This window comes from Salvelinus namaycush, chromosome 4 (assembly GCF_016432855.1).
Source record: "Salvelinus namaycush isolate Seneca chromosome 4, SaNama_1.0, whole genome shotgun sequence".
In the NCBI taxonomy this organism is placed as follows: domain Eukaryota; kingdom Metazoa; phylum Chordata; class Actinopteri; order Salmoniformes; family Salmonidae; genus Salvelinus; species Salvelinus namaycush.
Window position 1 is genome coordinate 19,956,041 of NC_052310.1, and position 12,972 is coordinate 19,969,012.

Sequence of the window (12,972 nt, forward strand, 5' to 3'; positions counted from 1 at the left end):
TAGAGAGGCCCGGGGGAAAGAGATGGAGAAGAGGACAACGTGATACGTCTGCCTGTTAAACGCTTTTCTGTCTTACATGCTTAGAAGGGTCTTACATGTCTCAGGACCAAACTACAAGGAAATAACTGATGCTGTTTCGAGTTGGGGAATTTCTCTCCGCAAAACACACAAACTGAACTGCTGCTTTTTAAAATCCATTATAAACACAGGAGTATTTAGTAGTTTCACAGCGGCTTCAAAGTATTCACACCCCTTGACTTTTTCAACATTTTGTTCTGTTACAGCCTGAATTTAAATGTATTTATTTATTTTTGTCACTGGCCAACAAACAATAATACCCCATAATGTGGAAGTGGAATTATGTTTTTCAAAATATTTACAAATTAATAAAAAAAATATGAAAAGCTGAAATATCTTGAGTTAATAAGCATTCAATCCCTTTGTTATGGCCTAAATATGTTTCAGGAGTAAAAATGTGCTTAACAAGTCACATAATAGGTTGCATGGACTCACTCTGTGTGCAATAATAGTGGTTAACATGATTTTTAATGACTACTTCCTCTCTGTATCCCACACATACAATTGTCTTCTCCGTACAAGGTAGGTCCGGAGAAGACAAGGTGAGCGCTACCATCAGTCCTGTGTCATGCCAACAGTAAAGCATCCTGAGACCATTCATGTGTGGGGTTGCTTCTCAGTCAAGGGAGTGGGCTCACTCACAATTTTGCCTAAGAACACAGCCATGAATAAAGAATGGTACCAACACATCCTCCGAGAGCAACTTTTTTCCGGATGCCCCGAACAATCGGAAAGGTGATTCAGAGAAAATTACTTTACCCCAGTCCTCAGCAGTCCAACCCCTGTACCTTTTGCAGAATATCAGTCTGTCCCTGATGTTTTTCCTGGAGTGAAGTGACTTCTTTGCTGCCCTTCTTGACACCAGGCCATCCTCCAAAAGTCTTCGCCTCACTGTGCGTGCAGGTGCACTCACACCTACCTGCTGCCATTCCTGAGCAAGCTCTGTACTGGTGGTGCCCCGATCCCACAGCTGAATCAACTTTAGGAGACGGTCCTGGCGCTTGCTGGACTTTCTTGGGCGCCCTGAAGCCTTCTTCACAACAGTTGAACCGCTCTCCTTGAAGTTCTTGATGATCCGATAAATGGTTGATTTAGGTGCAATCTTACTGGCAGCAATATCCTTGCCTGTGAAGCCTTTTTTTGTATAAAGGAATGATGAAGGCACGTGTCTCCTTGCAGGTAACCATGGTTGACAGAGGAAGAACAATGATTCCAAGCACCACCCTCCTTTTGAAGCTTCCAGTCTGTTATTCGAACTCAATCAGCATGACAGAGTGATCTCCAGCCTTGTCCTCGTCAACACTCACACCTGTGTTAACAAGAGAATCACTGACATGATGTCAGCTGGTCCTTTTGTGGCAGGGCTGAAATACAGTGGAAATGTTTTTGGGGGATTCAGTTCATTTGCATGCAAAGAGGGACGTTGCAATTAATTGCAATTCATCTGATCACTCTTCATAACATTCTGGAGTATATGTAAATTGCCATCATACAAACTGAGGCAGCAGACTTTGTGAAAATTAATATTTGTGTCATTCTCAAAACTTTTGGCCATGACTGTAGTTACTCCACATTACTATTCTAAATTACATAGTGAAAAGAAGGAAGCCTGTACCAAATACAAATATTCCAAAACATGCATTCTGTTTGCAACAAGGCACTAAAGTAATACTGCCAAAAATGTGGCAAAGCAATTACATTTTTGTCCTGAATACAAAGTATTATGTTTGAGGCAAATCCAATACAACACATTACTGAGTACCACTCTCCATATGATCAAGTAAAGTGGTGGCTGCATCATGTTATGGGTATGCTTGTAATTGTTAAGGACTGGGGAGTTTTTCAGGATAAAAAAAACAAACTGAATAGAGTTAAGCAGAGGCAAAATCCTAGAGGAAAACCTGGTTCAGTCTGCTTTACACCAGACACTGAATTCACCTTTCAGCAGGACAATAACCTAAACATGAGGCCAAATCTACACTGGAGTTGTTTACCTAGAAGACAATGAATGTTCCTGAGTGGCCGAGTTACAGTTTTGACTTAAATCTACTTGAAAATCTATGGCAAGATCTAAAAATGGTTGTCTAGCAATGATCAACAACCAATTTGACAGAGCTTGAAGAATTTTGAAAATAATAAAATGGGAAAATGTTGCACAATCCAGGTGTGGAAAGCTCTCAAAAAGAGACTTGCCCAGAAAGACTCACAGTTGTAATCGCTACCAGAAGGTGCTCCTACAAAGTATTGACTCAGGGGTGTGAATTAGATATTTCTGAATTTAATTTTCAATAAATTTGCTAACATTTCTAACATATTTTCACTTTGTCATTATAAGGTACGGTGTGTTGACAGATGAGAAAGCAAAATAATGTAATTCAGGCTGTAATATAAAATGAGAAATAGGTCAAGGGGTATGAAGACTTTCTGAAGACACTGTATATCAATATTTGTGTATCGATTCTGACTATTACAACCAGTTAAAGTCAGTTTGCAAGTCGATTAATTTTTGGTTCATTTTCCTTGTGCTGAAGGATATGAGCTAACTGGCCAGCTGGATAGCAGGTTTGGTAAGCATCCTGTCCATTTCAGGAGTTTTAAATCAATATTTATATCACGATCATATACAGACCGGTGACCTTACATACGAGCACCGGGTTGAGACTACATGAACGCACCCTTCATCAGCTTAAGCAATCTAATAGAAATAAAACCGGTGTATCATTGAGGCAGTGGTAAGTGTGGCACGTAAACACCTATTACTTCATTTCTGCATAAATAATCTCCACCCAGCAAAGTTTTTTTTTTAAATGTTCGTTTCAGATTGGAGGGGATTTTTTCTTTTTATTCTATTCTTCGTGATTCATTAAATTAGATTTTCCTTTTAGCAATTTTGAATAAAAATGTTGTCACAAATATCTATTCTGTGTCCAATTTATAGGTACTGGAGTCCAACTATACATTAATCTACTCTATATATATATATATGTATATTTTTAAACAACAATTTAAATGTCAGTGATTTTTTTTCTATCTAAATTATACATCAAAATGTCTGATCAAATGGGTATGTATGGAAGACGTCAAAAGGGATTGGCCCATAATAAAATGTTCAGTTCTGATTTTACTGCCTTGTCTATCATACTGTCTGCTTCTGGTTTCATTTGTTGAAAGTGGAATTGAAAAGGGCATCTGCAATTCCAGTCATGCTAAAAACAATCCACTCTCAAGGTCATTTGATTTCTTTATTTAATTGCTCCTCTCTTTTCAAATGTTGCGCTAACCTATTTCAATTGCCTCAATTAGAGAAGGAAACAATGTCTTGATCCCAAAACCTCACTGAGGCTTCTAGAATGTTCCAATAAACAAAACATGTTCATTCCAAATGTATATCTACTGTCCTTCCCACTGTACTGCACCAATTTTATTTGTGTGTTTCATAAAGTGACTTCTGCATGATTTCACAATGCCAAAGTCCTTTTCTTGAGGTTGCCAGTGCTTGTGCTCATTTTCCAGCACTTCTCAAGGTAGTTCTCCATGTTATCCAAATTGAAAACTTTCATAGAGGCCTGCAGTAGAATAATAGAACAGTCGCTATTAATTTGCATTGGTAAGCTGTTATTGCTTTAATTTTTTTCTGTGTGTTCTTCAGTAATCATGAAAGCAACGGGTGCTGATTTTTCAGATCTATTAAAGCAATACATTGATAATAAAATAAAAAAAAGTATAATCCCCACCTTCTCATGGACATTGAGACATTCTCAGGGATGTTTTGAGACATAGTACTAGGGATAGTATACTAATGTAGGGAGTGGCAAGGTACGAACCCTTATATTTCTCAGGTCCCTCTGGAGGGGTGGGGTCAGGGATGGGGTCATAGACGCTGCAGTCTTTCCCAGTGTAGTCCACGTCACAAATACACCTCACCTCATTACTGCAGGTCTGGGGAGAGAGGGGGAGGGGGGGTCAATAAAAATTAACAACACAATCTAACAGCACTCAAAACCACAAGAACATGACTTAATCAACAATCAATTGTGTGAATTAACATGTATAGCATTATCAGTTAAAGAATACATATCATGAACAACAACCAATATTAGTAGTATCGATCTAGATACAAATCCTACGCTCAACCCAAACAACTCTGAATTCAGGTTTGTGTGTTCAGTAGGGCACACCATAGCAAAATGTTTAAATGACAGACAGTCCCTCTGTTTTATTTTGCTTGGTGACTGATGAATACGACCCAGATCAACACATTGTTAATCCAAACCTCCCCAAGCGATGCCACAACATGGCGGGCCAACTCACCCCATGGTGGGAGCAGATGCTGGATCCGGGGCAGGTGCTGAGGTTGAAGGTGGGCACGGGGAGGCAGCGGCGGTCCAGGCACATCATGTTGGGACCGCAGGGCGTCCCGTCCTCCACGTAGCCCAGGTCCGAGCCATCCTCCAGCACCGCGTGGCCACCACTGAACCAACACAGGACCAGGTGGTTAGAATGGGCCACTAACTGAACAACGCTCATCATATTGGTATGTCCAGTGCTCGACTTGGGATGAAAGAGGTGGAGGAGCTGTCTTTTTCCAAGTCGGTCCATTAGACTATGCCCACCGAAAATCACAAATGACATTTTGCTATAGAGACCTCTGTTACAGGTTCATACACCTTTTCCATGAGTTCTCCATGACTTTCAACCAAATTTTGTATTACTATTATTATAGCCTACATGAAAAAGTACTAATTTTTTACACTGGTAGGCTGCGTGTCTGTTCCCATGTAGGCCTTCCATCTCCTGCCGTTGTGCCATTGATCAAGGCACTTAAACCCCCCCCCAAAGTAGAACTGCACTGTTAGTCACATGTCAACAGTTGGTCAACCCTCTATCTGTGCAGCTCCTGGGTGTGCAGGCTTGGCCTTTGATCCAGCCCTGAAAACACCCAGGTCTGCTTACCAAGGTCCTGTTGAGCAGCTGATGTTTAGGCTACAATGTGGTTAGACAAGATCTTGAACAAAAGCCATTAAGCTATCCTGGAGGATGGTTGCCACCCTTCATATAAAACATCGCAACATTACAACCAAATACTTTGGTCTTTATAAAAATGATTCCCTAATTTAATGAATCCGGGATCAAATGGAAAAGGTAGGCTACTTCAAAGTAAGATAGGCTATCTAACTAGATGTGTTTATATATAAGGCTCAAATATTCATGTTTCAGGGGAGATCTATGCACAGCAAGTTATTTGTCAATTGGGCTATTAGCATATTTGTAACGTTGTCGCAATTACAACTCCTATTTAACTGGAGGGGAATCCCCATCTTCCAAACGGTGCAGATTTATTTAGGCCCTCTACTATAGAGCCGGTGGAAATGCTTAGTTAGAGATAGTTAACTAGCGAGATAACGGTTAGTCTGTTGTCTGTCATTATTTTATACCTGCTGCTGAAAGGTCGCGCTTTCGCTCTGCCGGCAACGGCCCACTTGCACGAGCACACACATACAGGCACCGAAGAGTCATTCCAATGATGACATATGTAAAAGTGTGCATTCATGAATTACATTAACAAAAATTAGGAAACTAATTTCCATGCCCTTACAAACCCTAATTTGACAATTTGGAAGAGTGCGTCATATGTTGCATTCAGGTTGGCACAATCTCGAACGGTCTACTGTCACGCACAGATTGACAGACTAGCCGCAAATCAGTTATCAGGAAATGAATGCCCACCCACTATCGCTATTCAATGCAGATCCCGCTTTGATCAACATTTTTTTTTGCCTCAGTGTGTGAATCTAGGCCGACGATAGGCTACTTTGTTTTATAGAGGAACTGGTGCGTAAACTCACCCGAAATTAGAGGTGCTGATTACTCCGCTCCTGACAGCTCCGGCCCAAATAAAAGCACTGGCATCATATTATACTTTAAGAATATTTATGTATCACATATTTATACTTCAAAAATATTCAAACTGGGGCATTTTGAAATATAAAAGTAACTTTGCAAGCAATCAGTGTACGAGAACATCATGTGAATTAACACAACTGCAAGAAATCATTACTGTTGCAAGAGAGTAAAATGTTTTAAGCACACACACACACGGTAAGGTTACTCGAACAACAGTCCATCAAACCTATTTGATCACTGTGGCAGATAGCGAGGTGTCTGTTTAACTCTCAGCCTTTCCTTCCTTACAGGATCAGTTGACCTCGCTCTTTCTCTCCTTTATCGCTCTTTAGGAACTCTTCCTCTTCTCCCCTTCTCACTTTCACCTCAACCTCATTCCTCTGTCACTTACACTTGTTCTCGCTCTCCTCCTTTCACACTCTCACTCTCTCTTTTTTTCTCTCTCTCTCTCTTTCGGTCTCACCGGCAGTCCAGGTATCTGTTCTGGTGGTAGATGGTTAGGCTGGTGAGGTCCCCCTGCAGATCTCCAAACCTCGGCTTCGCAGACATGTTAGTACACAGCAGGAACCCACAGAGCACATCCCTGAGAGGGGGAGGACACAACAATACAGAGGGAGGGAGAGAACGAGAGCGGAAGAAGAAGAGAAAGCGAGATAGAGGGGCAGGGAGTAGAGAGAGAGAGTGAGAGAAAGAAAAAGAGAGGGGGGAGAGAGCGAGAAGTTTCTGCCCAGGACAATGTGTCAAACATGTCGTGTGCTTTGAGAGTGAGGTACACGGTGTACATAAGAAAGTGTGAGGTTTAAAGAGGCCTGTGGTCACTCACTGCTTGTTGCACTGCACCCAGCCCTGGCCACTGGTGTCACGGCCACAGTTGCCCTTCTCTGTGCCCTCGGAGTTCAGCTTCTCATAGCAGAAACGGTCGGCTGAGTCTGAAACACACGCAAAGCACACACACACATTTTGCAGCACCATGTTATTTCACTTCGCTATACTTTATTGCAGTACTTAACTGATGGCAATGTCATGGCATCATCATCATAAATGTGTGGTGTGAATTATAACATGACAACTGCTAGTATTTCAGGACCTATAATATAAATTAGTGTGGACCTATAAATTGCACTGCCATGCAATTCCTGGCATATCCAGCAGAGGGCAGTAACATTAAAAGTAGAAAAGCAGACCAAGTTGAGATTTTTGTATGGAGGTGAATATTTTATTTTTTATTGTATTTAAAAATATATATATAATAGTCAACCTTTATTTAACTAGGCAAGTCAGTTAAGAACAAATTATTATTTTACAATGACGGCCGACACCGGCCAAACCCGGACGATGCTGGGCCAATTGTGCGTCGCCCGATGGGACTCCCAATCACGGCCGGTTGTGATACAGCCTGGATGGTCATTTCCATTGTTAGAGCGGTCAGACCAGTATATCGTCAGTATATAGATAATCTTTGTTATTACTCACTGTGGCCCCAGAGACCTCTGCACTGTCCATCTCTGGTCTTACAGCGACCTCCGAAACAACGACCCTGGGAGAGAGAGAAGGAGAGCGTGAGAGAGATTGACAGAGAGAAGGGAAGAGATAGTACAAGAGTATTATATGTATTAGAGGTACAGTATTATTTGTATATCTACAAAAAAAGAGAGACAGATCCAGACCAAAATGTGGTCATAAAAGCCTTTATGCTGGATTCAGTTACCTGGCCAGCTTCACACATGTAACCATCCAGTTTGTGGACATTATGAGGACACTGCAGAAGGGGAACAACAGAGTGTATAAATTAGCCTAGTTGACATGTTCAATTGTACATAGTCAAAGTATGGTAGGCTACATCCCAGCAAGGAGTAGCATACCACCAAGATCGCACCGACAGAGATGGTCGCCCTGCTTCGAGTCCTTAGGAAACTATGCAGTATTTTGTTTTTTTATGTATTATTTCTTACATTGTTACCCCAGGAAATCTTAAGCCTTATTACATACAGCCGGGAAGAACTATTGGATATAAGAGCGACAGCAACTTACCAACATTACGACCAGGAATACGACTTTCCCGAAGCAGATCCTCTATTTGGACCATCACCCAGGACAATGGATCTAATCACAGAAGCCGACCCAAAAAAACAGCGCTGCAGAAGGGGCAGACGGAGCGGCGTATACTACTCGCCAATGTCCAGTCTCTTGACAACAAGGTAGACAAAATTCGAGCAAGGGTTGCCTTCCAGAGAAACATCAGAGACTAACATTCTCTGTTTCAAGGAAACATGGCTCTCTCGGGATATGTTGTCGGGATCGGTTCAGCCAGTGGCCTTCTCCATGCATCGAGCCGACAGAGATAAACACCTCTCTGGGAAGAGGAAGGGCGGGGGTGTATGCTATATGATTAACGACTCATGGTGTTATCATAACAACATACAGGAACTCAAGTCCTTCTGCTCACCCGACCTAGAATTCCTTACAATCAAATGCCGGCCATATTACCTCCCAAGAGAATTCTTGTCAGTTATCGTCACAGCTGTGTACATTCCCCCTCAAGCAGACACCAAGACGGCCCTCCGGTAAATTCACTGGATTCTATGTAAACTGGAAACCATATATACTGAGGCTGCATTATTTGTAGCTGGGGATTTTAACAAAGCAAATTTAAGAACAAGGCTACCTAAATTCTTTCAGCATATTGATTGCAGTAATCGCAGGGGTAATACACTCGATCACTGCTACTTTAACTTCCGCGATGCATACAGAGCCCTCCCCTGCCCTCCCTTGGGCAAATCCGACCACAACGCCATCTTACCGGCCACCCTAGACCCACTTCAGTTTGCATACCGCCACAACAGGTCCACAGACGATGCAATCGCCATCACACTGCACACTGTCCTATCCCATCTGGACAAGAGAATGCTTTTCATTGACAATAGCTCAGCATTCAACACCATAGTACTCTCCAAGCTTATCATCAAGCTGGAAGCCCTGGCTGTCAACCCCGCCCTGTGCAATTGGGTCCTGGACTTTGACTGGCCGCCCCCAGGTGGTTAAGGTAGGAAACAACATCTCCACTTCACTGACCCTCAACACTGGGGCCCCACAAGGGTGCGTGCTCAGCCCCCTCCTGTAGTCCCTGCTCACCCACGACTGCGTGGCCATGCACGCCTCCAACTCAATCATCAAGTTTGCAGACAACACAACAGTAGTGGGCTTGATTACCAACAACGATGAGACAACGATGAGCCTACAGGGAGGAGGTGAGGGCACTCAGAGTGTGGTGTCAGGAAAACAACCTCTCACTCAACATCAACAAAACAAAGGAGATGATCGTGGACTTCAGGAAACAGCAGAGGGAGCACCCCCCTATCCACATCGAATGGACAGCAGTGGAGAAGGTGGAAAGTTTTAAGATCCTCGGCATACATATCAGAGACAAACTGAAATGGTCCACCCACATAGACAGTGCGGTGAAGAAGGCACAACAGCGCCTCTTCAACCTCAGGAGGCTGAAGAAATTTGGCTTGTCACCCAAAACCCTGACAAACTCCTACAGATCTGGCTGTATCACAGCCTGGTACGGCAACTGCACCGCCCTACACCGCAAGGCTCTCCAGAGGGTGGTGCGGTCTGCACAATGCATCACCGGGGGCAACCTACCTGCCATCCAGGACACCTACAGATGTCACAAGAAGGCCAAAAAGATCATCAAGGACAACAACCACCCGAGCCACTGCCTGTTCACACCACTACCATCCAGAAGGCGAGGTCAGCACAGGTACATCAAAGCCTGGACCGAGAGACTGAAAAACAGCTTCTATCTCAAGGCCATCAGACCGTTAAACAGCAATCACTAACTCAGAGAGGCTGCTGCCTACATTGAGACCCAATCACTGGCCACTTTAATAAATTGATCACTAGTCACTTTAAACAATACCACATTAAATAATGCCACTTTAATAATGTTTCCATCTTACATTACTCATATCATATGTATATACTGTATTTTATACCATCCATCGCTCATCCATATATTTATATGTACATATTCTCATTCACTCCTTTAGATGTGTGTATTAGGTAGTTGTTGGGGAATTGTTAGACTACTTGTTAGACATTACTGCACTGTCGGAACTAGAAGCATTTCGCTACACTCGCATTAACATCTGCTAACCATGTGTATGTGACCAATACCATTTGATTTGAAAAGGATACACTTGCACATCTAGTAAGAACAAAAGTTCCCACACTAAGAGCTTACTTTTTAGGGGTATTGCAAAACTTAAAACTCTGCAAACAAGCAGTGTGTGGGATTGTACAGTATATTCACATTGGCTTTGCGCTGCGAGTAAAATAGTAGTGTACAAAATGAGGGTATCCTGAACACTGACTTAGCGTATTGGCCGTCTCACCTGGCTGGAGTCTCCGGGACATGTCTCCGGGACGTCACAGTCGTTGGTCACTTCGCGACACGTCACCCCCCTGAGCTCGTACTGTCACACAAAGTAATCACTATTTTCACAGCACCGATTTGATTGTAATAGACAACGGTAATTATACATGAAAACTACAACTGCATAGAATAATGTAAAACGTCACTCAGAAATGCCAATCAAACTGTGGCTGATATCAGTTAAAGCTAAATAATGGAAAATGTCTAGTTGCAACAAGTTAACAAGACAGTCATCCTAGTGGTGTACACATGTAAAAGTGTAATGCTAGTGTATTTGAGAGTAAGTACTCACCCTACAACCTCTACAGCAGAGGCCATTGCTGCACATGGCATCGTGGGTCAGGGTGCACTTCTTACAGCAGGCTCCTCCACTCCGCGCACACTCCTGCAACCAGACGACACACTCTTGTAGCAACACACAATACTAAATGCAGAGGCTAAAGGCGTCTTCATGCTTCCCATTCAAAACAGTTCGGAACAGTTTGTGCATATATTATGATTCCTTTTTTTTTTTTTTTGTCTTCGGCAATGGTTTTTCAGGCTGTTCGTGGACACAAGAAAATTATGAATTTCGCTAACAGAAGTCTACGCCCCTTTGTTGGTCATTGGTCAACAGTAGGGATTCTTTAATGAAGTGTTTGTTGCAATTCTACGATAGACGACTTGGTTTCATGCACATTTTTTCACTTGAGATATACTGCACCAAACACCTTAGTTAGATGTAAAATTGCACGACTAAGATCTCCTCAGAAAAACTACAAAATGAATGACAGATTTCTTGAGTTATCTTAGATTATTTCTGACTAGTTTGAGGAATTGTATACTGGCTACGGCATCTCAAAATGGACAAACAGTACTATTGCTGCTTTTTTCTTGTTTTCCAAGCGAAAGTGTTATTTTTGTATTTTTCTTCTCCCCAATTTCGAACTTGTCTCATCGCTGCAACTCCCTGACGGGCTCGCGAGGCGAAGGTCGAGTCATGCGTCCTCCGAAAAATGACCCGCCTCTTAACACCCAGCTTAACCCGGAAGCCAGCCGCACCAATGTGTCGGAGGAAACACTGTTCACCTGACGACCTAAGTCAGCCTGCAGGCGAGAGGCCCAAGCGAAGGTCTTTTAAGGGAGTACGCGAGCACACTCGTTCGGTTCGCCTAACCAATTTCGGCTAGGCACCACCCGAACCGAAGCATTCAGAAGCCCTTAAGGGTTTTACTGTAGGACTCACCACATGGGATCCACAGTCACACTCCTCCCCCACCTCCACAAAGCCATTGCCGCACTCTGGAGAGTCCAGCAGCTACAAGGAACACAACAGGGGGACAGGAGTCAACACGAGAAACAAAAACAATGCCTTTGTTTGAATGTTTTCTGGCATTCTCAGAATGTATCTTCCTCCACCACCACCTTCCCTGCACCATTTCCAACCAACCGCAGCCAGAGCTCACCTTGCTGGGCTTATTGAAGAGGCAGCTGCCCCCACCCTGCTGGAGAAAGCGAAGGTACTCATCCACACTGCAGCGTGAGAACTTCCTGGGAAGATAGTAGCCGGTGTCCTCCATGATGCAGCCCAGCCATGGGTCGGGACACCTGCAGTCCCCTATAGGGCCAGAGAATCAAGGACATGTCACATGATGGGGGACAAGACCAGGGTCTTCTTACTTGCTGTTACACACTTTGCGACAACTGTTGATGTAAAAAGGGCTTAATAACTGACATTTGATTGAATTTGAAAAGAAGCTGCTATGCTGTTTACATTGCGCCACGTTGCGCTTGCGTCCTATTTTCTGTGACAGTGTGTACAGAAGTTGGATGAAGTGGATGACTGCAGGTCTTACCAGCCGTAGGGCGCTCCTTGTTCCACATCATGCCAATGTTCTGCCCCAGGCTCTGACACAACGTGATGGCCATGGGACCCACGTTGCCGTACTAAAACACACACACAAGACAAGTGAGAAAACGCACACACAAGCAGTATATTTAGCTTCTTCCAAACAGGCGGTTTCACTCAGCTACGCCTCAGGAGTCTTGTACTCTGAATTGGAATAGCCATGCCCTAATAGGCTTCTTTTGTGGAGTTGGGTGAGTCAATGACTGTACAAACAAAAAAGGCCTTACCTCGTTGACTCCTCCTCCCCGCGTGAGGGAACAGATACCCCCGATGTAGGCTGTGCCACTGCGGCTGCTCTGGAAGGTCCTCCCCCTACAGGACACACAGGGATTAACAGGAGCTGTCATCAAGTTTTAATGTACGGTGCACAAGTACAGTGAAATGCCTTTGCCAGCTCTAAACCCAACAGCGCAGTAATAAATAGCAATGTAGCACTAAAAATAACATAAGGTAGATAACAAATAAGAAGAACATAAGTAACAATCTATATACAGGATCAGTCCCAATACCATATTTACAATGTGCAGGGATACTGTATAGGTGTCCATGCCACGTGTACTAAGGCGGGTGTAATAACATCAGTGGTGGAAAAAGTACTCAATTGTCATACTTGAGTAAAAGTAAAGATGCCTTAACAGAAAATGACTCAAGTAAAAGTTAC

General features: G+C 43.3%; 1 protein-coding gene across 1 annotated transcript in view; it reads right to left on the reverse strand.

The window, feature by feature from the left end:
* The window catches only part of adam11 (ADAM metallopeptidase domain 11), a 45,170-nt gene that overhangs the window by 970 nt on the left and 31,228 nt on the right, over window positions 1-12,972 (reverse strand). Inside the window, exons 14-25 of the mRNA XM_038990704.1 lie at window positions 12,539-12,623; window positions 12,259-12,349; window positions 11,869-12,020; window positions 11,649-11,720; window positions 10,716-10,808; window positions 10,383-10,463; window positions 7,691-7,741; window positions 7,456-7,519; window positions 6,806-6,911; window positions 6,446-6,565; window positions 4,390-4,549; window positions 3,903-4,017 (exon numbers count right to left, since the gene is read on the reverse strand). Of these exons, the coding sequence (XP_038846632.1) occupies window positions 3,903-4,017; window positions 4,390-4,549; window positions 6,446-6,565; window positions 6,806-6,911; window positions 7,456-7,519; window positions 7,691-7,741; window positions 10,383-10,463; window positions 10,716-10,808; window positions 11,649-11,720; window positions 11,869-12,020; window positions 12,259-12,349; window positions 12,539-12,623 (1,190 nt within the window). The remainder of the gene's footprint in view (window positions 1-3,902; window positions 4,018-4,389; window positions 4,550-6,445; window positions 6,566-6,805; window positions 6,912-7,455; window positions 7,520-7,690; window positions 7,742-10,382; window positions 10,464-10,715; window positions 10,809-11,648; window positions 11,721-11,868; window positions 12,021-12,258; window positions 12,350-12,538; window positions 12,624-12,972) is intronic.